The following is a 21,112-nucleotide window of genomic DNA, read 5'->3' on the forward strand; positions in this document are numbered from 1 at the left end:
GACAGGTCGAGTTCGTGCCCCGACGAACGAGGTCGGCCAGACCCACCGGAGCCATGGTTGCGGCGCGCGCTGAAGGTGAGACTTCAATGTCTGTGATAGAAGCAGAGCATTGGAGCACATCGGCAAGTGTCAGTTTTGCTTCAAGAGAAGGCCCAGCTCAGCAAGCGTGGTAGATGGCATCGAAGAGTGCGGGCATAGGCTGATGCTTGTAATGGAAGCTTGCCGCCAGACCTTAGGTCTCGTGCAGTGCAGTGGCATCTGCGAATCCCGTGCGCTTCGTCGTCGGGGTACCCTGTATAACGTGACTGTCTTGAACGTAACCGCTTTAGATACCCTTTACTGTCTTCGCAGCGGGTGAAAATACAGCCCGTAGTAGCAAGATTAATAAATAATGGGAGCGCTCTGTTGGTAATGCCCACAGCGAAAGACAGTGTACTTGGTCGACAAAAGGGGGGAGTGATTCATTTGGAAAGGGCTTCCTTAGTCCGACACTGTAGCAAAGTCATGGACATTGAAAATTCGTTGCTTCTTTCCAAGGTGAATGCGATCCTCGTGCTTTCCCTGACATTGGCTTCTTTGTTCGCGTCATGGACAGCGGAATGAGTTCTCCAACTGAAGGCGTCATTTCATTGCCAGAGGAAATGGGAGTCGAGACGAAGAACTGAATTCCTAACGCGGTGAATCCAGCCCACGGAGCAATGCGAGATTTCATCGCAGGTCGTGAGGCAAGGCCCATAGAATGAAGGAAACTCCATTTTTGCGTCACTCGCGTACGCTTTTATAGCCCATGACCGCTCATGACCGGTTCCCAAAGATAACCCCCCAGACAGCTCATCACTCCATTCCAGTAGCGCATTTACCGGTGCTGTGCCAGAATTAGCCATCCATCATCACAAATGCCGTCTCCTGCACCGCATTTCCCAAAACTTCGCTCCCCCACACGTCGCATTGCTGCGCATTTGTTCCACCAGGGGCGGGAGTTATCCGTACCTTGACGAAGCCAATGTCGGTGGACTTCTCACGGAAGCACTGACGGCAGATGTTGAGGCCGTACTTGCGGATCAGACCGGCCTTGTGGGTGCAAACGCGGCTAGAAGGAGGGTCCGTCAGCGGATGGTTCAACGGGCGCCCAACAGAGTATCTCGATCGCTTCCATCAAGGTGCTCCCCCCTCCCTTGCCCCGTTGAGCACATAAAGCAACCTTGATTCCTCCATCGATGCCATACTGGGCTAGGTTCAGACGTACCAGCCGCGGGCGCCCTTGCCGTAGGTACGGGGACGGGAGAAGTAAACGGTCTCGTGGGCCATGGTTGCGAGGTGTCGGTGTCGTGGGACGGAGGTGTCTGGAGCGGTTCCGTGTTAGAATGGATGCAGCAGCGCAGGAGCACGGCAAGCAGCAACACGCACTCGTTGAATGAAGCTCGTCCGGAGGGGCAGGGTTACCGTCGTGGTCGTCTCGGAGGTCGTCGTTTCTGCGTGTCGCGTTTGGGTCGATTTGCGCTATCCACAGTGCGAGAATTCCTAAGCGAGGTCGGCCCGAGGCTTGGCGCCAGCTGCCCGCTGGTGTGGGTGGCTGCGGTGGGCGAATCGCTCCGTCTGCGCAGTTGGCATCTGTACGCGCGGCTGGAACAACCGCGCGCGCAGTTTGGAGCCCAGACCTCTGTCACGCTGCGCCCCGCTGCGCGCTAACGCAGAGGTGCTCGAAACATCCAACGGAACATCACTCTGCCCTTGGGCCTGAAACCGGATAGCAGTCAAGCTAAACAAAAAGACCGCCTCCCGCCTGCTCACCGGATCCCGGCACTCGCATTCCGACTCTTCCGTCGACCTCACCGCGCCGCTTCCGTGAGTAACCCGGCTTGGTACGCCTGAGATCTCTCGTTACTTCCTCTAGTCAGCCCCCATTGCGTGTACTGCTGAGCCTCCATTCCGTGTGCACTGCTCCACAACCCGGATTGCAAACGACGTGGCTGTGGGGGGATCTGCACATAAGAACACCGGCCGCCCACACCCGTCTTCTTCCATCTCTATGTCTTAATTATCGTCTTCACTCCCAATCACATGCTTGCCCATTATGACTTCTCTCAAGGCTGCTTTGATTCGCGCCTACCTCTGGACCGTCCTGACCATCCAACTGCAGCCAGCCTGGGCAATCAGAATCCGCATCAAGGCCTATCTTGAGGGCCGCGAAAGAGCCAAACACTCGCGAAACTCCATTTGGCGTCCAATCTTCCGCAGGCGACACGTCTGAGCCACCAAGCCTAGTGCCGTTGGGCCTTGACTGCCTTTTCGAGCATCAACCCAGCTCTCCGCCCTACTCAAGTCGACCACGAGACACCCCCTGACGACCACTCACCTACTCACACTCCGCGCCCGACTTTCAACTCGATCAACCATGGTAAGCCTTCTTCCAACACGACTTCCCCAAAGCCATCAGCCTCACCGCCCCTCCCCCCACCCAGCCACCCTCTCACACCCTCACCGCGAACCAACCAACCCCCCCTACCACCCTACTAACCCCAACCCCCCCCCTCCAGTCCCGCGACTCCTCCCGCACCTACCTGCACCTCCCGCAGCCGCACTTCGCCGACCTCTTCGAGGAGTTCACGCGCACGCCGCTGCTGCCCGAGGAGATCTACGTCGCGCCGCAGCACCAGCCCATCAACCCCGAGGACGAGGACGACGTGGTGCCCGACCAGCACGCCGCCTTCGGCATCCAGCGCGCCACCCAGAAGCAGCGCACCCCCGCCTGGCGCGACCTCGGCCTCGACGAGCTGCTCGCCCGCGGGCCCACCGAGCCCGTCCGCGTCAGCCTGGCGTCCCGCGCCAGGGGTGCCGGTGCCGGTGCCGGTGCCGGCGAGGGCGCTGCGGCGGGCGGGAGCGCCGGGAGTGGCTTGCCGCGGTGAAAGGAAAGGAGAGCGGGGAGGGGAGGGGGGATCTCAGACTGATCCCGGTGTGAAGGTTAAAGAAAGGTGATGGGAATGCCGTACAGCCGTGCCCAAACTCGCTGAATGAGGTTGGGGTCATTGAAGCTAAGGATTGACGAAAGGATGGTACATGAGTCGTATGCAATAACGAGAAGAAAAGGGGAAGAGCACTGATGTTTAATGAACAGCATCAATGCTAGCAGCTGCCGGCTATCGAAGCATCGACCGATTATTGGAGTAATTATATAAGAATTCGAGGATGAGGGACAAGAAAAGCCCTCCGGTTATTCTACTACATGAATACTGGTGCTTCAGGCACACGAGTGGTGACCGATGCTTTGAGCCATGTGATCGGGGGTTTCTCGTCAATGCAAAGCTACGAGGACAATATGGATAATTCTTCATCCAAGAAAAATATAAGACAGAGGCTTCCACCGACTCACTCTCGCTTATGGGGTTATCTATGCATATAATGATGAAAAGAAGGGAAGACAGAAGCCGCCCACCTTGCCCCAAGCTTGAACTATTCATACAATGTGCCACCCTCTCTCAGACGTCTTTGTGCGTGCCAATCTCCGACATCCCAAGTCAAATGGCGTGGAAACGGGAAGACCCAAAAGGCTCCGAGAATGTTCTATTCGAAGACGTGCATGGGGATCCAGATGCCACGATCGAGATCCAGGCTATCTGGCGTACCGACTGTAACCAGCTTGCTGAAATAACGATTAGAAAATGATCCTCAAAGAATGGTGGAGGAAGCCTGCGAACTCACCTTAGCCTCCCTGGCAGTGTTGATAGTGGCCCGGAAGTCGTGCCATAGTTTCTTGATTTCACCGTTCGCCTGCATTTCGTCGACGACCTTGTTCGCATACTTCGTCCTCTTCTTGGTCTTCCATCCGTCGCGCTCGACGATCTTTTCAGCATCAAGATGACCCTGCATTTGTAGATGGTCTTTGACCCAATCATACAAATGCCAGCGCCAGTGCGTCAGCGTGTGCGCCGTCTCCGCGTTGTTTTTGCAGTGTACTCCAACATGGAAAACGGTAGATTCCGGTGGGAGCGAGTGTCCGTTCGCATCCACAGAACGACGGTCCTCGTCATCCAAATCGCTGTCTTCTGACTCGTCCGAGTCGGATGAATCGTTGTCTTCTACATCGGAGAGTGTGTCGCCCTTGTAGGCCTTTCCCGTCAACATGATGTCCCATGTGGCAGGATGAGTCCGGCGGTTGCATGCTTGACAATGATTTTCAAGTAGAGCCCTCGATGCACCGCCGAGTTCGACAGAATCCAACCGTGGCCTGGCATGAAGAGCTCTGGTGAAGTCCCGAGTCCAGGCTGAAGACGTGAATTTCGAGCCTGCGAGCCCCTTGACCTCATCGTCCAATTTCCTAAACGTCAGCCTGTAAATCTCATCGTCTTTGGCAAATCCCGGATTCAACTTCTTCTGTACCATCCACTCCACTGCATATTTGAACAGGTCCTTGCCCTTGGCACGGCTGATGCTGGTGAATGCGAGAGGTATAGTGTCGGTCTCGCCCGGGACGCCAATAGTCTCGTCTTCATCGTCCTCGACCAGGAAATCTTCGTCGTCATCGTCTTCCTGGAACATGTCCATTGTAGTGGCCTGATGGACTCTGGCATGAGGCCGATCGGACAGCTCGTCCTCGTCATCGTTTGCTTCCTCCTCGTCATCTTGGTCTTGGTCAGCCTCAGACTCCGACTCTGAGTCTGTGTCATATAGAGCACGCTGGCGCCTTGACCGGACTTCTTCTTCGACCTCTGGAGATAGATCTTTCTCGCCAGCACGGCGTCTCCTGAGTGCTTCCAGTGCCCTTTGACGGGCGTTCATCGCCGGTGGAGCTTTCCGTGGCCTGCGGGGGACATCTAGCTTCCGCGGTGACGAGCCAAGAAACTCAAGGTCTTCTGCAAGGTCCTCCCGCTCCTGCTGGACCGCCAAAGGCGATCGTATGCGGGAACTCTGAGTCACTGGTTCATCTTCACTGTCGGAAACTGGAGGAGCTCTCCTCTTTCTCGTCGAGACGGGCATGTCGTCACTTGCCTCGTCCTCGCTATACACTTTAGGGGATCGTTTTCCCCTTTTCTTCCTCGGAATTGCCCCAGGCGAGGAAGGAAGAACGTTGTCGTCGCTGGATTCGGGCTCACCAAAGTCAGAATCACGAGTTGAGGCGTTTGATGGCCCGCCCACAATTTCGAGGTCCTCCGAGTCCTCAGAAATGCCTACAGCTGCCTGTCGAGACTTTCTACCCCGCTTAGATGCTCTCGTCTGACGTTTGTTTGCTTGAGGCGAGCCTTGGGAGCTGTCAGGCGAAGCCTTCCTCTTCTTAGACTTCTTCGAGGCGCCCACCTTCGGGGTGGCAGGTTGAGCCCGCTTGCGCACTGGAATATCTTCAGACGAGCTGTCGCTCTCTAGCACCTTCTCCGGGGTATCATTGTCCTCTTCCTTGACCTTTGGTAGCGACTCATCCGGTTGGGCAAGAGTGATCTTCTTTTGGCGTTTGGCTCTGCCGCTGGCGAAGAATGTTCTGCTACTCCGTTGTGATCTTGGTATGGGACCGCTGTCGTCGCTACTATCGTCTCTTTCAAGATCCAATTCTCGCTGGGTAATTGGTGTCATGGTGGCTCGAGTGGTTCCTATTATTGAGCATCAGGATTGGTCAGCTTTCAAATGTATGCAGGATGTATGGTTCGTGTTCAAAACAGCTTTCGCAGGGTCGCTTCGGTACAAGAGCGTGTGGCGACGGCGAAAGCGCGTGTGCAGGCACCGCCGTCACGCAGATGCAGAGTAGAGCCTGTGTAAGATCTAGTCTCGCAAGCAGGATCGCGGGAGGGGATCTCCGAATGGACATGCCGAGCACATACCCGACGGAGCCGGGCACAGTGACAATATCTCATCTTTCAATCGGACACCAGAATGTATGCCTACCTCCGACAGCGCTATCATTCGGGGCCATCTTGCGCCTTTTCGCAGGACTTGGTGAGCCCGTGTAATCTACCGCAGCGGCGCGGTTGCGCACGTCAGGCGACAAATGTGCGGCAGCAGGCGACGAGGAGGGCAGTGGTGTGAAGTTTAGCCGTGTTTGCTGCGGCTTGCGGCGCGCGGATCTTTTTGAGGGCGCCATCGCTGCAACGTGCGACGCAGTCGCCCGATGGCGAAACGGACTGGACGACCGCAAAGGACAGGTGTTGCGCCGGCACTCTCGCTGGTTGCCGCTTCTAGTGATCGCGTTGAAGTTTGGCGCGCGAGTGCGGGGAGTAAATGGTAGGCAGCACAAGCGGCGGGGTGAAAGTTCGTCATGCGTCAGCGAGAACTTCGGGTGGAAGCCTACATACGCGCACGCGCGATCACATGTGCACGTGTGCCGGTTTTCGGTTTCATCTGCAAGCCCTTTGCGAAACCCTGCTAGAACATGCAGCATGCCCGGGTAAGATTGGGTCCAATGCATTCGCAGCATTTCCCTCTTGTTTTCAGTGGGTCGACTGATTCGTTCTGTTACGTCGAGAAGATTTATTCCATGGTGCATTGCACTCTTGAAACCATCTCACACAAACGGCTCATGAAGCAAGCCTCACACTAAAAATGCAGTTGCTGCAGTGTTACTCAGGAACTAACGATGATGCTCTGAATCCGTTAATCATAATATTTCAGTCTCACGAGTGTCTTACTGCGTCCAATAATTGGACAGCCTTCGCACTTGCTTTCGCATATTGGCAATGGTTGCACCAAGCGCTCAATTCCATCCGTCCCAAGACGAATACAACTCCCGCAGTCGGTTTTTCTCCTCGTCGCTCGCAAAGATGACATCCACCACGCCTTCACACAACTTTTTGACATCTTCCCTAGTCAAGTTGAAATGTGTGATGGCCAGACAATACTCTTCGGATAGAGGACTGCAGAAAACACCGACGTCGTCTGTCTAAAGTTTAAGCGTTAGTTCATCCCCTACGAACATGATTCAGTGTGGCTCGTTGCTTACTGAGAGCGCCACCCCAACCCCTGAATCTCTCCACCACCCAAAATGATGGTCTTGGAAGCTTCCCGTGATCATTTTAGCATGGACGTTGCAGCTGATGCATAATTCAACTCCAATCTTTTGTTCGATAATCTTCTGGCGGATTTCTTCTTTCACGTGAATGACATGTCCAATCCGATCTGGGGACCAGCTCAGCAATGTCCACAGTTCTGTGTCGGTCGAGGAGGCAGCGGCCTCGGCGAAATGGACAGTGATTTTCATGCCCGCAGCCTTGGCACCTGCGAACACCTGGGAGAAGATGCGTACATCGCCTTTTACAGGGTCGCCGCATAAGTCGATGCCGACGACGCCCCTCGACTTGAATAACAATGCCAAACTGACAACTTCCTCAGCTTCGGCTAAGGAGTTTCGGCGGTCCACGGACAGGATAAGCCCTGTACGCATCGTGTTCGAGGGGAGGGCATTGTGCTCCTCGATACAGGCGAGTATCGTCTCCACATATTGCTTCTTTGTGATTTCTTGGTCTGGAATGGCGCGTGGCGTTGTCCTCAACTCCAAGTGCACGACGTTATCCCGACGGAATGACTCGAGCACCGAGAGTGTGGAGTACCTGGTTGGTGAGCCGTCGTTGCGATCAAAGCGGAGACATGCAAGCGTACTTGATACTTTCTACGTCACTGCACAGCTTGTAGATGTATGAAGAAAACAACGGGAAAAAGCTACATACAAACCAGTCAGCCGCGACAACCTCTCAGGAAGTATCTTGAGCTCCAAATTGGAGCAGGGAACTGAAATGCAATGGCTACGAAATGACTGTTGTAGGGGGCTGAAATACAGGAGGTTCCCCCGGAGGAGAGGAACGACCACGCCTATGAAAAGGACCGAAGCAGTCATCCGGCCGTGCGAGTGGCGCGATGTAGCTTCGCTCGCTTCTGAAGCCGATAGCGAGCCCAGGTGTGCCCATGTCGTCGCGCGCATGGTCTCACAGAAGCGTCTATTCTTGGTGGGCGTGCATAGAAGCTCATTCCCGGGCCGTGTTACGGCTTACCAAGCGAAAGCAGGTGTGGGAGCTCAGCGCGCCCATGCAGAAGCTCATTTGACCCCGCGACATGCTCGATGCAGCAAAGAGGAAAAGGCGGCTCACGTGTTGAGGTCGTAGTCGACTTTGCCGGGCGGGATGGCGTCCAGCGGGTCCTGCAGGTCGAAGCGGTCATCTGCCTGCCGTCGGCGAGCCCAAATCTCGTGCAGACAGTCACGATCGATGCTTCCGCTTAGGTGCGCATGGAGCTGGCGGCGAACAGTCAGCCCGAGGTAGCCGGGACGGGTGGACGATTCCGCTGGGCCGCTAGGCGGATTGCGGCTGGCACTGGGCCTCGTTGCGTACCTCGACTTTCGGCAGGGCCTTGGCAAGCCGGCGGGCGGCAGTCTGGTCCATCCTCGTGGCGGTGGTGAGGGGTCGTTCTCGCGCGATTCGCGTGGGCGGCGAGGTTCGACGGAGGGTGGAATGCGGACGCGGTGCCGCGTAGGGATCGACAGCCGGGTGAGAGAAAATCAGCGAGTGGGCTGCTTCTGAACGCGGCGGCCGGGCCCACTCTGGCTGCGCTAGCGCCGTTGCTGGAGGCCGGCATTGCAGCTCTGCGAAGCTGTTGCACGCTCCGGCACCCCTCAGGGCCTGCGGGTGCTGCACGGCGTGCGCACCGCAGCGGTCGCACCGTCGTCGGACGGCGTGGGTGCTGCGTGCTGGCGGTGTCCTGCTGTTCTGAATAAAGTGAGCGCGCGAGAGCGGCAGCGTCGACTCTCGCGTAGTTAATAATTAGGGGGCGCGACCTAGCGTCTTCTAGGAACGGTAAGCAGCGAACGCTCGACCTGCACCCTCCAGCCGGCCGCTCTCCCTTCGATTCAACTCCAACCTTCCTTGCCTGCCCACAGCTCGAATCTCGTCAACTTCAGGGCTCGCCCAAACTACATCGCGCTCGTCGAACGGGTTGGCGGACCGCACCTTCAGTCACTCATTCACTCGCTCCGCCCGCATCGCAAGCCCGCCAGTCGCAACCGCCCCTGGATCTTCGTGCCTCGTCGCAGCCGACGCCGCGCCTCCCTCCTGACCTCCCTCCATCCACAAGCACCCACCCGTCGCAATGGCCGACCTGAATGCCGAGAGCATTCAGCAGAAGATCCAGATCGCACGGCGCGATGCAGAGGCGCTCAAAGACCGGATAAAGCGGAAGAAGGACGAGCTTGCGGACACCACCCGTACGTGCCCATTCTCGCCAGCAGAGCGCCGCGCCAATGGCCCAGCAGCCTCGAATGCTAATTTCTGCCGCAGTCCGCGATGTCGCCCGCCAGCGTGTTGAGGCGCTGCCCCGTCTGACGATGAAGACCAAGCGGACCTTGAAGGGTCACTTGGCCAAGATCTACGCCATGCACTGGTCGACGGACCGCAGGCACCTCGTCTCCGCGTCGCAAGATGGCAAGCTCATCATCTGGGATGCATACACCACCAACAAGGTTCACGCCATCCCGCTGCGCTCGTCCTGGGTGATGACTTGCGCCTACTCGCCCAGCGGCAATTTTGTCGCCTGCGGTGGTCTCGACAACATCTGCTCCATCTACAACCTGTCTGCGCGGGAAGGTCCTACTCGCGTCGCGCGTGAGCTCTCCGGCCACTCTGGCTACCTCAGTTGCTGTCGGTTCATCAGCGACCGGCGCATTCTTACCTCGTCCGGTGATATGACTTGCGTTTTGTGGGATCTTGAGACCGGCTCGAAAATCCACGAGTTTGCCGACCACCTCGGCGATGTCATGAGCTTGTCCATCAACCCGCTCGACAACAACCAGTTCGTGTCCGGTGCCTGCGATGCCTTTGCCAAGCTCTGGGATATCCGCCAGCAGAAGTGTGTACAGACTTTTGCAGCGCACGACTCGGACATCAACGCCATCCAGTACTTCCCCAACGGCAATGCTTTCGGTACCGGCTCCGACGACGCATCCTGTCGTCTATTTGATATCCGTGCCGACCGTGAGCTGCAAAGCTACACTGTAAGATGAAGCCTCGCTTGAATGTGCCGGATCGGGCACAAGATTTGTTCGGAAAGTGCTGACACATGTTTCAGATCGGTGAGCCCGTGTGTGGCATCACGTCGGTCGCTTTCTCCGTCTCCGGCAGGCTGCTGTTCGCGGGTTACGACGACTTTGAGTGCAAGGTCAGTGCAAGACTTACGTCGGGACGTTGAATTTGAGGCACGTGCTAACTTCATATGTATTAGGTGTGGGATGTCCTGCGCGGTGAGAAGGTCGGAACGCTGCAAGGCCACGACAACCGTGTTTCTTGCTTGGGAGTTAGCAACGACGCGATGAGTCTTTGCACAGGATCGTGGGATTCGATGGTGAGTGTCGACCGGTCCTTTATGATTGAACCTGCAACATGGCTAAACCTGCTCGACAGCTCCGCATCTGGGCGTAAAACCGTCTTAACTCTTAAAACGACGATTGTTGCGGGCGCCAAATACCCCGGGCACCAGCAGACCCGACAGTGGCTCACCTACCTGCGCTCTCGCACCGCACACACAGGGAAGCTCGCTAACATGCTTTGTGTGTATCATACGCGGCTTTTCTCACTATTACGCACGATATTACAAACGAGTAACTGGCGAGCATACTGGTCTCGGCTTGTACACTCCTAAACGGCTCTAATTTTTTCTTTTTCTCTTCGACACGGGTGGAACGTCTGGGTCGGGTCGGTGGTTTCGGCCCACGCTGTTCAGTGGCGACGGTACGGTTTTTTCTTTACTCTTTTCTGCTTTGGAATAAAAGCTGCGATTCCCTGTACCTTCAGCTACCGTCATCCGAACCCTCCAAGCGCGTCACGTACGGGATTCTTTCACCAAGGCGCAAGGCAACGGGCACCGATATCCCTCGCTCTTTCGGTCGAGAAGTGCTCATTTCCCGGACGGTTCGGCAGTCTTTTTCCTCTCGAGAGATGTTCTTAGTACTTTTTTCTTCCCTTTTCTTTACTCAGCTCCTATACAGGTGGTGGCTTATGGTGAGGTGTCCATTGCGGTTGGCTAGCATGCATTTAATCTGAGTTCAATGCCATACAATACAAGAGATAATCGGTGTTGCCGGAAATGCAGCGAACGGACGCGACCTGAATGTGGGCACCGGCAGGGACCCTGGCAGCCAGCATGCGCGGCTGCAGGTGCCGTATCGGAACGCGGCGGGCAGGCAAGCAAGCCCATCGCCGTGAGCTAAGTGCCGGGGTTGGTCGACGATCCGTCATGCGCGGCGCAGAGACGCTCTGGGCTTGCCGTGGACAGCTGGGCGCTGCCCTGGATGCCGCACGACGGGGGCGGGCCAGCGCGCGACCTCGTGCGGTTTGCAAGAATCGGCGGGCTGGCGAGGGCAGATCATGAGGACATCCATGTGAGTGGCATGATGTAACCCGTGCCGTGTTTGGTAGCGCGCGCCGTTGAAGAGCCGCTCGTAATTTGGGCTCGCGGTGGTGATGAGGCTTGGGCGCAGGCGCCCTGACGTTGGTGTCTTGTTGACACGGACGGAGCAACGTGCAGCACGACGCGCGACAACGGTTACGAGCCGGCGTTGCGCGTCTGGCGCGGTGGGCGGCTGGGCCTGATCCCCGCAGCCGGGCTCTTGGGCGTTTCAACCCTCTGCCCCTTTCGCCGGTCAACGTCGCAGCCCTCGGCCGGAGCCATTTACAGCCCTCAGCCTTACTTACGTCGTCCGCAACTGCACGTGGGGCACCCCGGCTAGCGCGCACTGCCTGGGCCTTCTTCCTCGAGCACTTGCACGGCTGAAACCCACCAGAGCACAGAACAGATCCTCGCACTGCCTGCCCACTCAGCGACCTCCGACGCGCCGTGCCCGCTGCCATCACCTCCAGCCGCGGACAAACCCTGTCACTGCGAACGGGCCCACGCTGTCTGCAGCCTGCTCTCTCACTGCCGTTATAAGCCTGCTGCCCCTCCGAAAGCTCAGGCTTTCCCCTTTCGCCATGTCGAACGCCGCTCAAGAAGAATTCAACGAGCTCGTCCGAGACAAAGACCATTCCACCCGGCACCCTGAAGACGCCGACGACTCCGACCTCGACTCCGGCCACGAATCCCCTTCTGAGCAGTTCTTTGAGAAGGGCGACTACTCCGACGACGACGACGATTACCACCGCCACGACGACACCGTCGACCTAGACACCATGCGTTCCCGCTACACCGTTCCCCACGTGCGCTCTGACGCCAACACTGGCCCCAAGGGCGTCATTGCCGACGCCCAGGCCTTCGAGCAGGCCAAGAAGTCTCAGCGCTTCTCTCTGTTCCGCAGCAGCGACGAGAAGAAGGCGAACGCGACGAGGAAGAACCGCGCCGACACCACCTTCAGCGATAAGAGCGCTGCCAGCGGCAGCGAGGACGAGTTCCTGGCCAGGTGGAGGGAGAACAGGCTGCGCGAGCTCCAGAGCCAGCCCAAGGGCCAGCGTGCTCTGTCCCGCTCGAGATCGCGGACCAGCAGCCCTGGCTCCAGGGCGTATGGCCGCCTCGTGCAGGTTGACGCAGATGGCTACCTGGAGGCCATTGAGAAGACGGCATCCGCCACCACCGTGGTGGTCTTCATCTATGACGATAAGGTCGGTGCCTGCTCCGCCCTGTCTATCTGATACATGCACTGACCGACTCCAGTCCGAGATCAGCACCATGGTTGAGGACGCGTTGCGCACTCTAGCCCGGAGACATGGCATGGTCAAGTTCATCAAGTTCCACTACGAGGACGCGGAGATGCATGTCGCCGGCGTGCCCGCAATCCTTGCGTATCGTGGCAGCGAGAAGTTTGCCGGCCTGGTGCCAGTCATGGACGAGATCCCAGACGACGCAGAGCTGAGTGACGTCAGCCTGGAATACGCATTACAGAGGTAAATCTTCCCTTATTCGCGGCACATGGTCTTCTTCAACAAGCGCTAACTAAACGGACCTAGGCACCAAATCCTCTTCTAAAGAGTCGTGGTGGCTTTGATCCCTGCCCTTTTGAAACGCCTGCCCAACCGCCTGCATTCTCCGCTTCGCTTCTAGTTCCTCCACTAGTCCGCCATGCCCGGGACTGCTGTAATCACACGAGCATTCGTCTACCTCCCAGGCCTTGTTTGAGAAGTATAACGCTAGCTTGCTCCGCCATCCGTTGCTTCGTAACTCACGGGTGCGGGCAAGCCACCGCTGCTGGTAGGTGGTCGCCGAGACCATCACGGACGTTCGCCGTTTTCCGGCAATTTCCCGCCACGGAGAACGTAACTCGCCTTGGTCAAAGATCACCGTCCTGCATTCGCTCGGACGGTCCGTTCTCATTTTAGGCGCACCACACCACTGCCGGCAGGAATCTTGTTCCCTCCTTCCTTTTTCTCAAGGTGCAGCAGACGACAAAGCTTGGCTCTCCTCGATCACACCGTTATGAAAGTTTTCTTGTATTGGTTATTACGACACGCACCCTTGATTTCCCCGACATCGCACATTGGGCATTTCGCTGCTGGATTACCTCATATGTCTGGTGTTATGGCGTTCATCTGACGGACAGCTTATAGAAGGGACGGCACCTGTATCGCATGCTTGCGATTAGTCATGGGTTTCTCTCTTTTATGCCGGGGACACCGACGCGCCTTGTTTAAAGTTATCTGTCATACAATGTTTTTTTTATTGAATTTGTCATTGCCTGTAGATCTGCTTTTGGATGAACAATCGCTCACGTCTAAGATCCACCATGGTGGGATATGTAAATTGAATGACTCGGCATCTTCCGTCACGTTTTTGTATTGTGGTTGTTGTTCTATAGCTAGACTTCTCTGTACTATCAATATCGCGGAGCAAGCATCATGATACGCCATGACGGCTTCTTCCAGAATTTCCATTAGTTTAAGGCACGACGCAGGATTGAATTCGAACAGGCTTCTTTATTGTTTCTACCGCGCTTCTGGGTCCGTCGCATGGAGCATTGAGTACGGACAGGCACGACGTCTTTATTTTTGGACGTAGAGTTCACGACGACATGCACTACGTATCGCCGGCGTCCCGGCCGGACTCTGTTCCTGTTGCGGGTTGGTGGCCCCCCCATAGTCAAAGCCTTGGCCAATGTCTTGCGGCACGCGTCCCAGAAGGCAAATTCCACGAAGATGAGAAGGACGGGACAGGGAACACAGCCACAGCCACATGCACGTAACACGTGTGTTCATCACACACACATACACACACATGCAAGGCGTTCTTTCCATGTATTTCTCAAACATGGGTTCCAAGGAAAGAAAAGCAAGTGAGACACGGCGACGTACGCCTTCAGGCGTCATCCTCACCCGCATGATCAACTCCTTGACCACGTCAGTGCTTTCCAAAAATAAAGCCGTAGAAGAAGGGGGATGGGAGAATCCATGGCCCCGTTACAGAGGGGGGCCGGTCTAGGCATCTGGTGAGGGAGTAGTTCTAGTTTTCCCGTCAAAAATAGGAAAAGACGCCTAGTGGTGGCGACGGCGCCACACTAAGGCAACCTTGCTTGTCGTCGCACTATTATCGCGCGTGTGTGTAGTCCGTACTATCTCCTCGTATGTGTCCCTTCCCTTTTTCCTTTTTCTCTCGCTCTCTCTTTGGTGGCTGGGCGGCCGTATCATCCGCTCGGCGACTACGTATTTACCTCCATGCTCTATTGTCTCCTTTCTTATATCATTAATATGAAAAGAGATCAAGAAATACAAACAAAAGGAGGTGAAAGCTCGCGTTCCCATCAGTGATGAAAAGAGAACAAAGACAACAATATTCAGTGCGATGCGCACGAGAGAGAGAGAGCAAGAGCGAACATGACGAAATTGGGCAGAAATTTGGGTGCATGTGCATGGGGAGCGAGCAAGAATACACTCTGTACTATGGTAGCTGCTTGGCATTGGGCTTCTTCTCTGCTCTCTCCTTCTCGCCAAGACTCTCGACATGAGGCTGTAGCGCGCATTTCGTAGCGAAGACCCTCGTCTTTCGGTTACCCGCCACAGTACTGGCTGGGAGAGGGGAGGGGGCGGCATTGGTCGATCGCAAGCACTCATCAAGGTTGACAATTAACGAGGATTGTCGGGAGGCTTGGAGATAAGGGTGGAGCCGGCGGGCGAGTGGAGTTGTGGGTACAATATCGCAACCGCTCAGGGTCCAGGGGCTCGTGCGCTTTCATCGGCGTTGGCGTCGCGTGGTGGGTGGTGGCAATATCGTCATACAATGTGGTTTTGGTTGTGCGCGCGTGTCAGTGTCGGGCTGGGCAAGGCAGGGCAGGTGCTGGCGATGATGGGAGGACAGTGCTCATGCAGGCGATGTGACGGGAGCCGAAGCGGAGGGCATCATCGGCACGTGGGAAGGCGCCGTGTGTTGTGGAGCCCGTTCATGCAGCGTGTGTGATGCGCACCACCTGCACAGGGCCGCTTGTTGGCTTGTTGGTCGTCGTTGGCCTTTTCTCCCTCTTTCTTGACTCGCCACCACCGGACTCTCGTCGTTTGCTGCCGACTGCCGCCCGCCAAGTCGCCGTTCCGTCCTACCACTGCTCTGTCTGGATCGCCCTTGAACCCGGTAACGGCTCACGCTGCTCCCACACCGGCCCAGAGCGGAGCATCCCAATCTCACGGCAATCGCATACAGAAGGAAAGAGCACGAATATGGCTGAGAAAAGGGGGAATCATCATTATGGTAGGTACCGAATTGAGAAGGAGAAGGCAACGTTCGACAACAAGCAAAAACGGAACGGGCCGGCCGAGACTGCATTGGAGCGCAGTTGGGTCTGCGCAGAGAGCCCACCGAGAGGGGCCTCATCAAAAGCCGGCTGAGGGGCGGAGATTGTGGGTGACGAGGAATCTCCGGGGCGGTCGGTGTTGAGGGAGAGAAGCAGAGAGCCATGGCCAGTCGCCGTGCGCCCCGAGTCGACATGCGGAAAGAGACAACCACAAGAAAAACCTGCATACCCCACCCCGCAGAAGAAGAGCGATCGTCCAGAATTTCCGTCGTTTGATACAGGCCGGCCGCTTCTTCGGCGACACCCACCCCAGGCGAGCGAGAGTGGTGCCACAAGCTATGGTCGGACACCGCCGCTTTCGGCCGAGCTCTTCTCGTCCTTCAGGTGCCCGGATGCGCGCAAGGCGGCGATGCGCTCCTCCTCTTTGCGCAGGGAGCGCCTGTTGCCAATCTGCCACGCGAAGCCGTACGCGCACATGCAGATGAGCATCAGAGCTGCCGAGAGATTGTCAGTCAGAGGGGAAGCCGCATCGTCTCACTGCAGACGTACCGAGGAAGCCGAATATGATGCCCAGCTCGTGGCCGAGCGACGGCATCGGCACGTAGCACACCCTCTTGTCGTCGGCAGTACATTCACCCATGATGTCTGGTGTAGTAGCAGCGTCCTTTCCGTTTTGGGCGGTTCCGTTGGCCGCACCCCGCAATTCCTCGGGTTATCGGAGGCTAGTCAGGCGTCGGGGCTGTTAGAAAGCAGACTTATCAAGAGCGTCGTCGGTATTAGGGAAGATCGGATGTGCTCGTCCCCCGCCTTGGGGCTAGCAAAGCTGCGCCACTTACACGCTTGGTCTTGGCGCCGGTGTGGTCTCGCCTTCTCTTCGTTTGCTGTCCGGTAGCTCCGGTAGCTGAGGGTGCTATGGTGTTGGCGATGGAGAAGCACAGTCGCGTCACGGTAGGCGGGTGGTGAGATCGGGAGCGAGCAACGCTCACGCATGCATGGCGGCGGGCAGCTATTTACCCGGGCACCGCAAGGCTTCCCTCCGACGACGACGGCGGCTGAGGCGTGGGCTGACAGGCTGAGGTGACAGGCTTCACCAGTCGTTCGCGAGAGTGCGGGGTGCGGAGACGGGCGTTCTGCCTCGTCGCTGACGGAACCAGCGCCGCTGATGTCATTCGGCGCTTTTGAGAGCGAGCCCGCGGCCGCTGCTTCCTTCTCAGCTCGAGATTGACCTGGCCAAGCCTGCGCAAGACAAACCAAGCAGCGCTACCATGAACAGCTAAGTCCAACGTCTGAACGAATCCAAAGCCTCACGTGTACGATCCAACTTCAGTGCCTTTGAGAGGTGGGCTCAATTCCTTTGACAACCCGCTGTGGGGCGGCCTCTGAATGACTCGCCAACTTGCGGAGAGAGCGCGACTCGCCCCGCAAAATTCCTGGTTGTCATCCATCGCACGGCATTCGCTGGTTCAGGGTCTATCCGATCCTTGAAGACCGGCCCCCGGAAACGGACCATTCCCAGCCCCTCTCATAGCCTCAGCCACTGTTTCCATTGATAGCTTCCATTTATCGTGTAATTACAAAACCTTCGCAAGGCGTACTACTATAGACAATGGGTGGTAGGAAATACACTTCCAAAAGCTTACACTTGCAAAAACGAGTGCAGTGGCTCCTCAACCCTCTGCGGTACTCGACTGAAAATCCGCTCCTTAACCAACCAAACCATGCCATAACCCAAAATTCATGTTGGTGAGTGGGCAGAGGCAAGCAGCACTTCTTGCTTAGCAGCCTGCGCAAGGCCATTATCGACATGTGAACACACGCAATCAAACGCCAAAATGGCTGAAAGGTTGAATGGTGCCAGGAATTATGCACAATCGCACATCGCAAAATCCATAGCAGATGGGAGAGAAAACGAGGCCCAAGGAAAGGGTATCGTAGGGTATCAATACTTTGTGTCCGGATCGAAACGCTTTCGCGAGAATAGTAGTAACCGGCAACAAAACTCCACAAAGAAAAAATTTACGAGAATCCGAGCTGATGATCCGTGGGCATGGCGTGGAAGGAACACCCCATTCAAGTGGAGTCTACCCATTCGCGTCGTACGTCTTCGTAAAGCTCACTGCAGCCATCGAACCATGGACATTCCAACACATCGGCGACGGTGCACCGCAGCTGAGGATCCATCTCGAGGCACCCGCGGATGAGCTCGATCGCAACCTCGTCAGCTCCGACTTCCCGCAGCGCTTCCTCGTCCCATTCGCCTTTCGTGATGAGCATGACGAGCGCTGGCTGGAAGTGGTGGCTGAAAGGCCGCTTGCCTGTGAGCAACGTGTACGCAATCACACCGTATGCCCACATGTCCACGGCAGTCGAGTACAGCGGTGTCCGAGCGTGCAGTAGCTCCGGCGAGGCGTAGTCCAGGCTACCGTTGATGCAAGTGCTGGTGTCCGAGGGACCGACGTTACCGTAGGCAGATTCTTCCATGGGAGACGGCATGTTTCGATTTTCGTTCGTGATGAAGTCGGCCATGCCAAAGTCGCAGACAAGAACGTTGCCCCCCTCCGTCTTCGCCTCGGGGTCAGACATGTCGAGCAGGCAGTTCTCGAGTTTGACGTCGCGGTGAACGACATGGACGTCCTCGTGCAAGTAGCGGAGAGCCGAGGCAATCTGATATAGGTAACGCTTTGCCAACTTGGAGGGCAAAGCGGCATTACCTGCCTTGCGATTCGCGCGGACAAGATCGAAAAGCGTACCGCCGGTGTTCATTTTGGTGATACAAAAAGTAGCAAATGGGGTATCGTAGACCGTTAGCAGAGGTAGAATGTAGGGATGCTTCAAGTATCTCCAGATCTCGACTTCATGCTCGAACTCCGTCTGCAGCTTCTCGTTCTCCGTTTCATCCTTTCCCGTCACCTGCTTCCGTACGATCTTCACGGCCCGAATGATTTTCACTCCGTCCTGGATCGTTGACACCTCTTTCACCACGCTGAAGCCGCCGAAACCAATCTGCTTTCCGATGAAGTACCCACTATGGTCAGGGATCTCTTGGCCCTCGTCATCCGGCTCGATGACTGACGAAGCTTCTTCTTTACCCCACTGCGACAAGAACGCACTAGCAGGGGACATCGAAGAATGGCCGGATCGAGTCGAGGTTCGTCGGCTGTTGCGTCGCAAGCTTCCTTTGTCCGAGTAGTAACTCCTAGATCTCAAGCTGCTCCTCCTCGACGTGGGGAAATACGAGCTTTGCGCAGAAGCGAAGTCGATTGGCGAAGAAGCGGCTAGAGGAGACTGAAGGTAGTCGGCTGAAGAGTCAAGCGGGGTAAGCGATCCATCGTTTGTAGACACGGTAGTGCCAGAAGTGAGAGAAGCCACTCGGTCATTTTCCTCCAATTCGGCGTCCTTGGCCAGATCATCCACCGTCTCCTGTAGCAAAGGATGGCGAGACTGACCTGTCCGATATGGCAACCCCGGCCGGCGAATGTCCATAGGTTCTCCAGTGTGCGTATCGTAGCGTGCCTTGCCCGTTTCGCTGTTGTTGCGGAAGTGGGCTGTCTCGTGGTCATTGTGGCCTTCTTCAACGGCTGCGCCTCCCAGCCTTGTGAAGGAATCGGGCTTGGGAAGGGGCGCGTCCATGGGGAAGCGGTCACCGCCATCCAAAGTCACCTTCGGCGCAAAGCTGATGGCGCGATGGCGCTGGCTGAACGCCTGCTCCAGCGACGGCGAGCGTCGCGAACTGCCAGAGAGCATGTACTGATCGCTTGTCTTGCAGTCCATCCATGACCGCTTGTCTGGGACGTACATGCCCCCCTCATGTTCGCTGGGAAAGGCATTGTCGGCGAGCTCCGAGTCGGTTAGGGCGACGGCGGAGTCTTCATGGGGCCAGTAGCTGTCGTCCAGCTCGGGGAACGGGCTAGCGGGGTGCTCGCCATCATTGCGCTTGATCAAGGCGAAGGCGGAGGGTATAGGCTTCGGGGAGGCGCGGGTGTTGAGCCTGAGTTTCTGAAAAGTCGGAGAGTCCTCCGCTGGGGCCATTCGACCGCGGAGTTGCAGAGCACTTGGGGGGGAGGGGGTTTCGTAGGTTTCTTTGTTGAAGGCGGCGACGCGACAGGCAGCGGAGTATAAAACTTCGGCGGCGCCCCCACGCAGTGAATCAGCAAAGGCTGGCGGATTACTCTGAAGCTTGTGGGTGGTGGCCGGCGGCGAGGCCGGGGCTAGGCTGGAGGCAGCGGGCAATGTGGGGCTCAGCGAATAGGAAGCCTGCAGCGCTGCATCTGCGTCCTACGACGGTAGGCGATGCGGTGGGATGAGAGTTGTCCTATCCTCGTAACACCGCGCGCTGGTGGGCGGATGACGTCGCAGTAGCGCCGAGGCGGGGAGCAAACAGAGCAAAAGGGAAAGAAAAAAAAAGTAGCTTGCCAGCTGTGTCGCAGACTTTTCTGCAGGGTGTTGCTGAGCACCAGGGCCCTGCGCACGGCGGCGCTGGCGGCTCTTTATCATTCCGAGAGCCGGCGAGCCCCGGACGCCGCCGGTGGCACTGCCAGGCAGGCACGCCGCACCCGTACGGAGCAACGCCGTCCACCCAGGCGCTGGCCTTGGCGCGCCGCAGAGCGGTGGCGGGCTGCTAGAGATCCTAGCCTCCCGGCGTCTGTCTTGCAGAAATGTTGCACCCTACTTGCGTGGGTAGGTGGGTACTTGGACCCTGTGTCTGGAGCATTTGTCCGGGTTCAAGGACTCGCGTCCGCGTCCGGTTAAATGCTTCAACTACCCGTTCAGGTAGGACGAGTGCAGCATCCTTCGCAGAGCGTCGGCGGATCGAATCTTTTGCGTGCTGTGTAGTGACTTGAGCAGCGTCGCTCTGTCTGCCTGGGCCACCGCGCGCAGATCCGACGTCAGAAGCCAGCTTCCACGTCCGGTTCGCGTCCTCTGGATAGGTCCGCGGCCCTGCAGCAGATCAGAAGCAAGGACTTTGGTGCTGCCCAAACAACCCAGCGCGCTGCGGGCCGCGCCTCAGAGGCGCGACTATGCAGCGGGATCCGCGCTGCGTTGACTTCACGCGTGCGGCTGGAGACTCCCGTCAGACCCTTCATGCAGTGGGGCACATGCGCTGGCAGGCATTGACAGCATTGGCGATGTCGTGAAGCACAGCCCAGAAACATTGCGCAAAGGCGAGGCGGGCGATCTGCAGCAAACGGCGGCGCACAGCAGCGTCTCAGGATTATTATAGCATGCCGGCCGGTGCTGGGCGAGCGGGTTGGGCGGCAGGCGGGCATTCCCAGCGCCCTCACGTGGGCACCGTCTCCAGCTGGCATGGAGCGGACGGCGGCGCGCGACGTCACGGCGATGGGGCGACCAGCGCGACGGCTCCGCTTTGTGACAATCTGGGTGTTTTCGGGCGAGGAGCGCGGTTCTGGTGATAATTTCACGCGCACCCGCACGCACCGGCGCGGCAGT

The 21,112-nt window shown here is 57.2% G+C and overlaps 8 protein-coding genes across 8 annotated transcripts; 3 read left to right on the forward strand and 5 right to left on the reverse strand.

Annotated features, from left to right (window-relative positions):
* Positions 1-876: 876 nt before the first annotated feature.
* BKCO1_7300014 (40s ribosomal protein s29) lies at positions 877-1,308 on the reverse strand (the record flags this gene model as incomplete). Its single annotated transcript, XM_020278872.1, has 2 exons — positions 877-1,090; positions 1,247-1,308. 2 exons carry the CDS (start codon positions 1,306-1,308, stop codon positions 877-879), a joined length of 276 nt encoding a protein of 91 aa, XP_020125996.1.
* A 1,087-nt stretch (positions 1,309-2,395) lies between these two features.
* Positions 2,396-2,906, forward strand: BKCO1_7300015 (apc13 domain-containing protein; the record flags this gene model as incomplete). Its single annotated transcript, XM_020278873.1, has 2 exons — positions 2,396-2,398; positions 2,538-2,906. 2 exons carry the CDS (start codon positions 2,396-2,398, stop codon positions 2,904-2,906), a joined length of 372 nt encoding a protein of 123 aa, XP_020125997.1.
* A 704-nt stretch (positions 2,907-3,610) lies between these two features.
* On the reverse strand, positions 3,611-5,562 carry BKCO1_7300016 (putative transcription factor iiic-like protein; the record flags this gene model as incomplete). The annotated part of the gene is made up of 2 exons (XM_020278874.1): positions 3,611-3,640; positions 3,700-5,562. 2 exons carry the CDS (start codon positions 5,560-5,562, stop codon positions 3,611-3,613), a joined length of 1,893 nt encoding a protein of 630 aa, XP_020125994.1.
* Positions 5,563-6,676: 1,114 nt separating this feature from the next.
* On the reverse strand, positions 6,677-8,354 carry BKCO1_7300017 (adenosine deaminase; the record flags this gene model as incomplete). Its single annotated transcript, XM_020278875.1, has 5 exons — positions 6,677-6,862; positions 6,923-7,529; positions 7,579-7,638; positions 8,064-8,206; positions 8,304-8,354. The coding sequence occupies 5 exons, from the start codon at positions 8,352-8,354 to the stop codon at positions 6,677-6,679; spliced, it is 1,047 nt and encodes a 348-aa protein (XP_020125995.1).
* Positions 8,355-9,057: 703 nt separating this feature from the next.
* On the forward strand, positions 9,058-10,382 carry BKCO1_7300018 (guanine nucleotide-binding protein subunit beta; the record flags this gene model as incomplete). Its single annotated transcript, XM_020278876.1, has 5 exons — positions 9,058-9,172; positions 9,246-9,958; positions 10,033-10,122; positions 10,186-10,305; positions 10,365-10,382. The coding sequence occupies 5 exons, from the start codon at positions 9,058-9,060 to the stop codon at positions 10,380-10,382; spliced, it is 1,056 nt and encodes a 351-aa protein (XP_020125982.1).
* Positions 10,383-11,930: 1,548 nt separating this feature from the next.
* BKCO1_7300019 (phosducin) lies at positions 11,931-12,918 on the forward strand (the record flags this gene model as incomplete). Its single annotated transcript, XM_020280098.1, has 3 exons — positions 11,931-12,554; positions 12,607-12,836; positions 12,900-12,918. 3 exons carry the CDS (start codon positions 11,931-11,933, stop codon positions 12,916-12,918), a joined length of 873 nt encoding a protein of 290 aa, XP_020125983.1.
* A 3,082-nt stretch (positions 12,919-16,000) lies between these two features.
* On the reverse strand, positions 16,001-16,304 carry BKCO1_7300020 (uncharacterized protein; the record flags this gene model as incomplete). The annotated part of the gene is made up of 2 exons (XM_020278878.1): positions 16,001-16,158; positions 16,214-16,304. 2 exons carry the CDS (start codon positions 16,302-16,304, stop codon positions 16,001-16,003), a joined length of 249 nt encoding a protein of 82 aa, XP_020126015.1.
* A 1,430-nt stretch (positions 16,305-17,734) lies between these two features.
* BKCO1_7300021 (camk protein kinase) lies at positions 17,735-19,693 on the reverse strand (the record flags this gene model as incomplete). The annotated part of the gene is made up of 1 exon (XM_020278879.1): positions 17,735-19,693. One exon carries the CDS (start codon positions 19,691-19,693, stop codon positions 17,735-17,737), a length of 1,959 nt encoding a protein of 652 aa, XP_020126014.1.
* Between the last annotated feature and the right edge of the window lie 1,419 nt (positions 19,694-21,112).

This window comes from Diplodia corticola (genome assembly GCF_001883845.1).
Source record: "Diplodia corticola strain CBS 112549 chromosome Unknown scaffold73, whole genome shotgun sequence".
Taxonomy (NCBI): Eukaryota; Fungi; Ascomycota; class Dothideomycetes; order Botryosphaeriales; family Botryosphaeriaceae; genus Diplodia; species Diplodia corticola.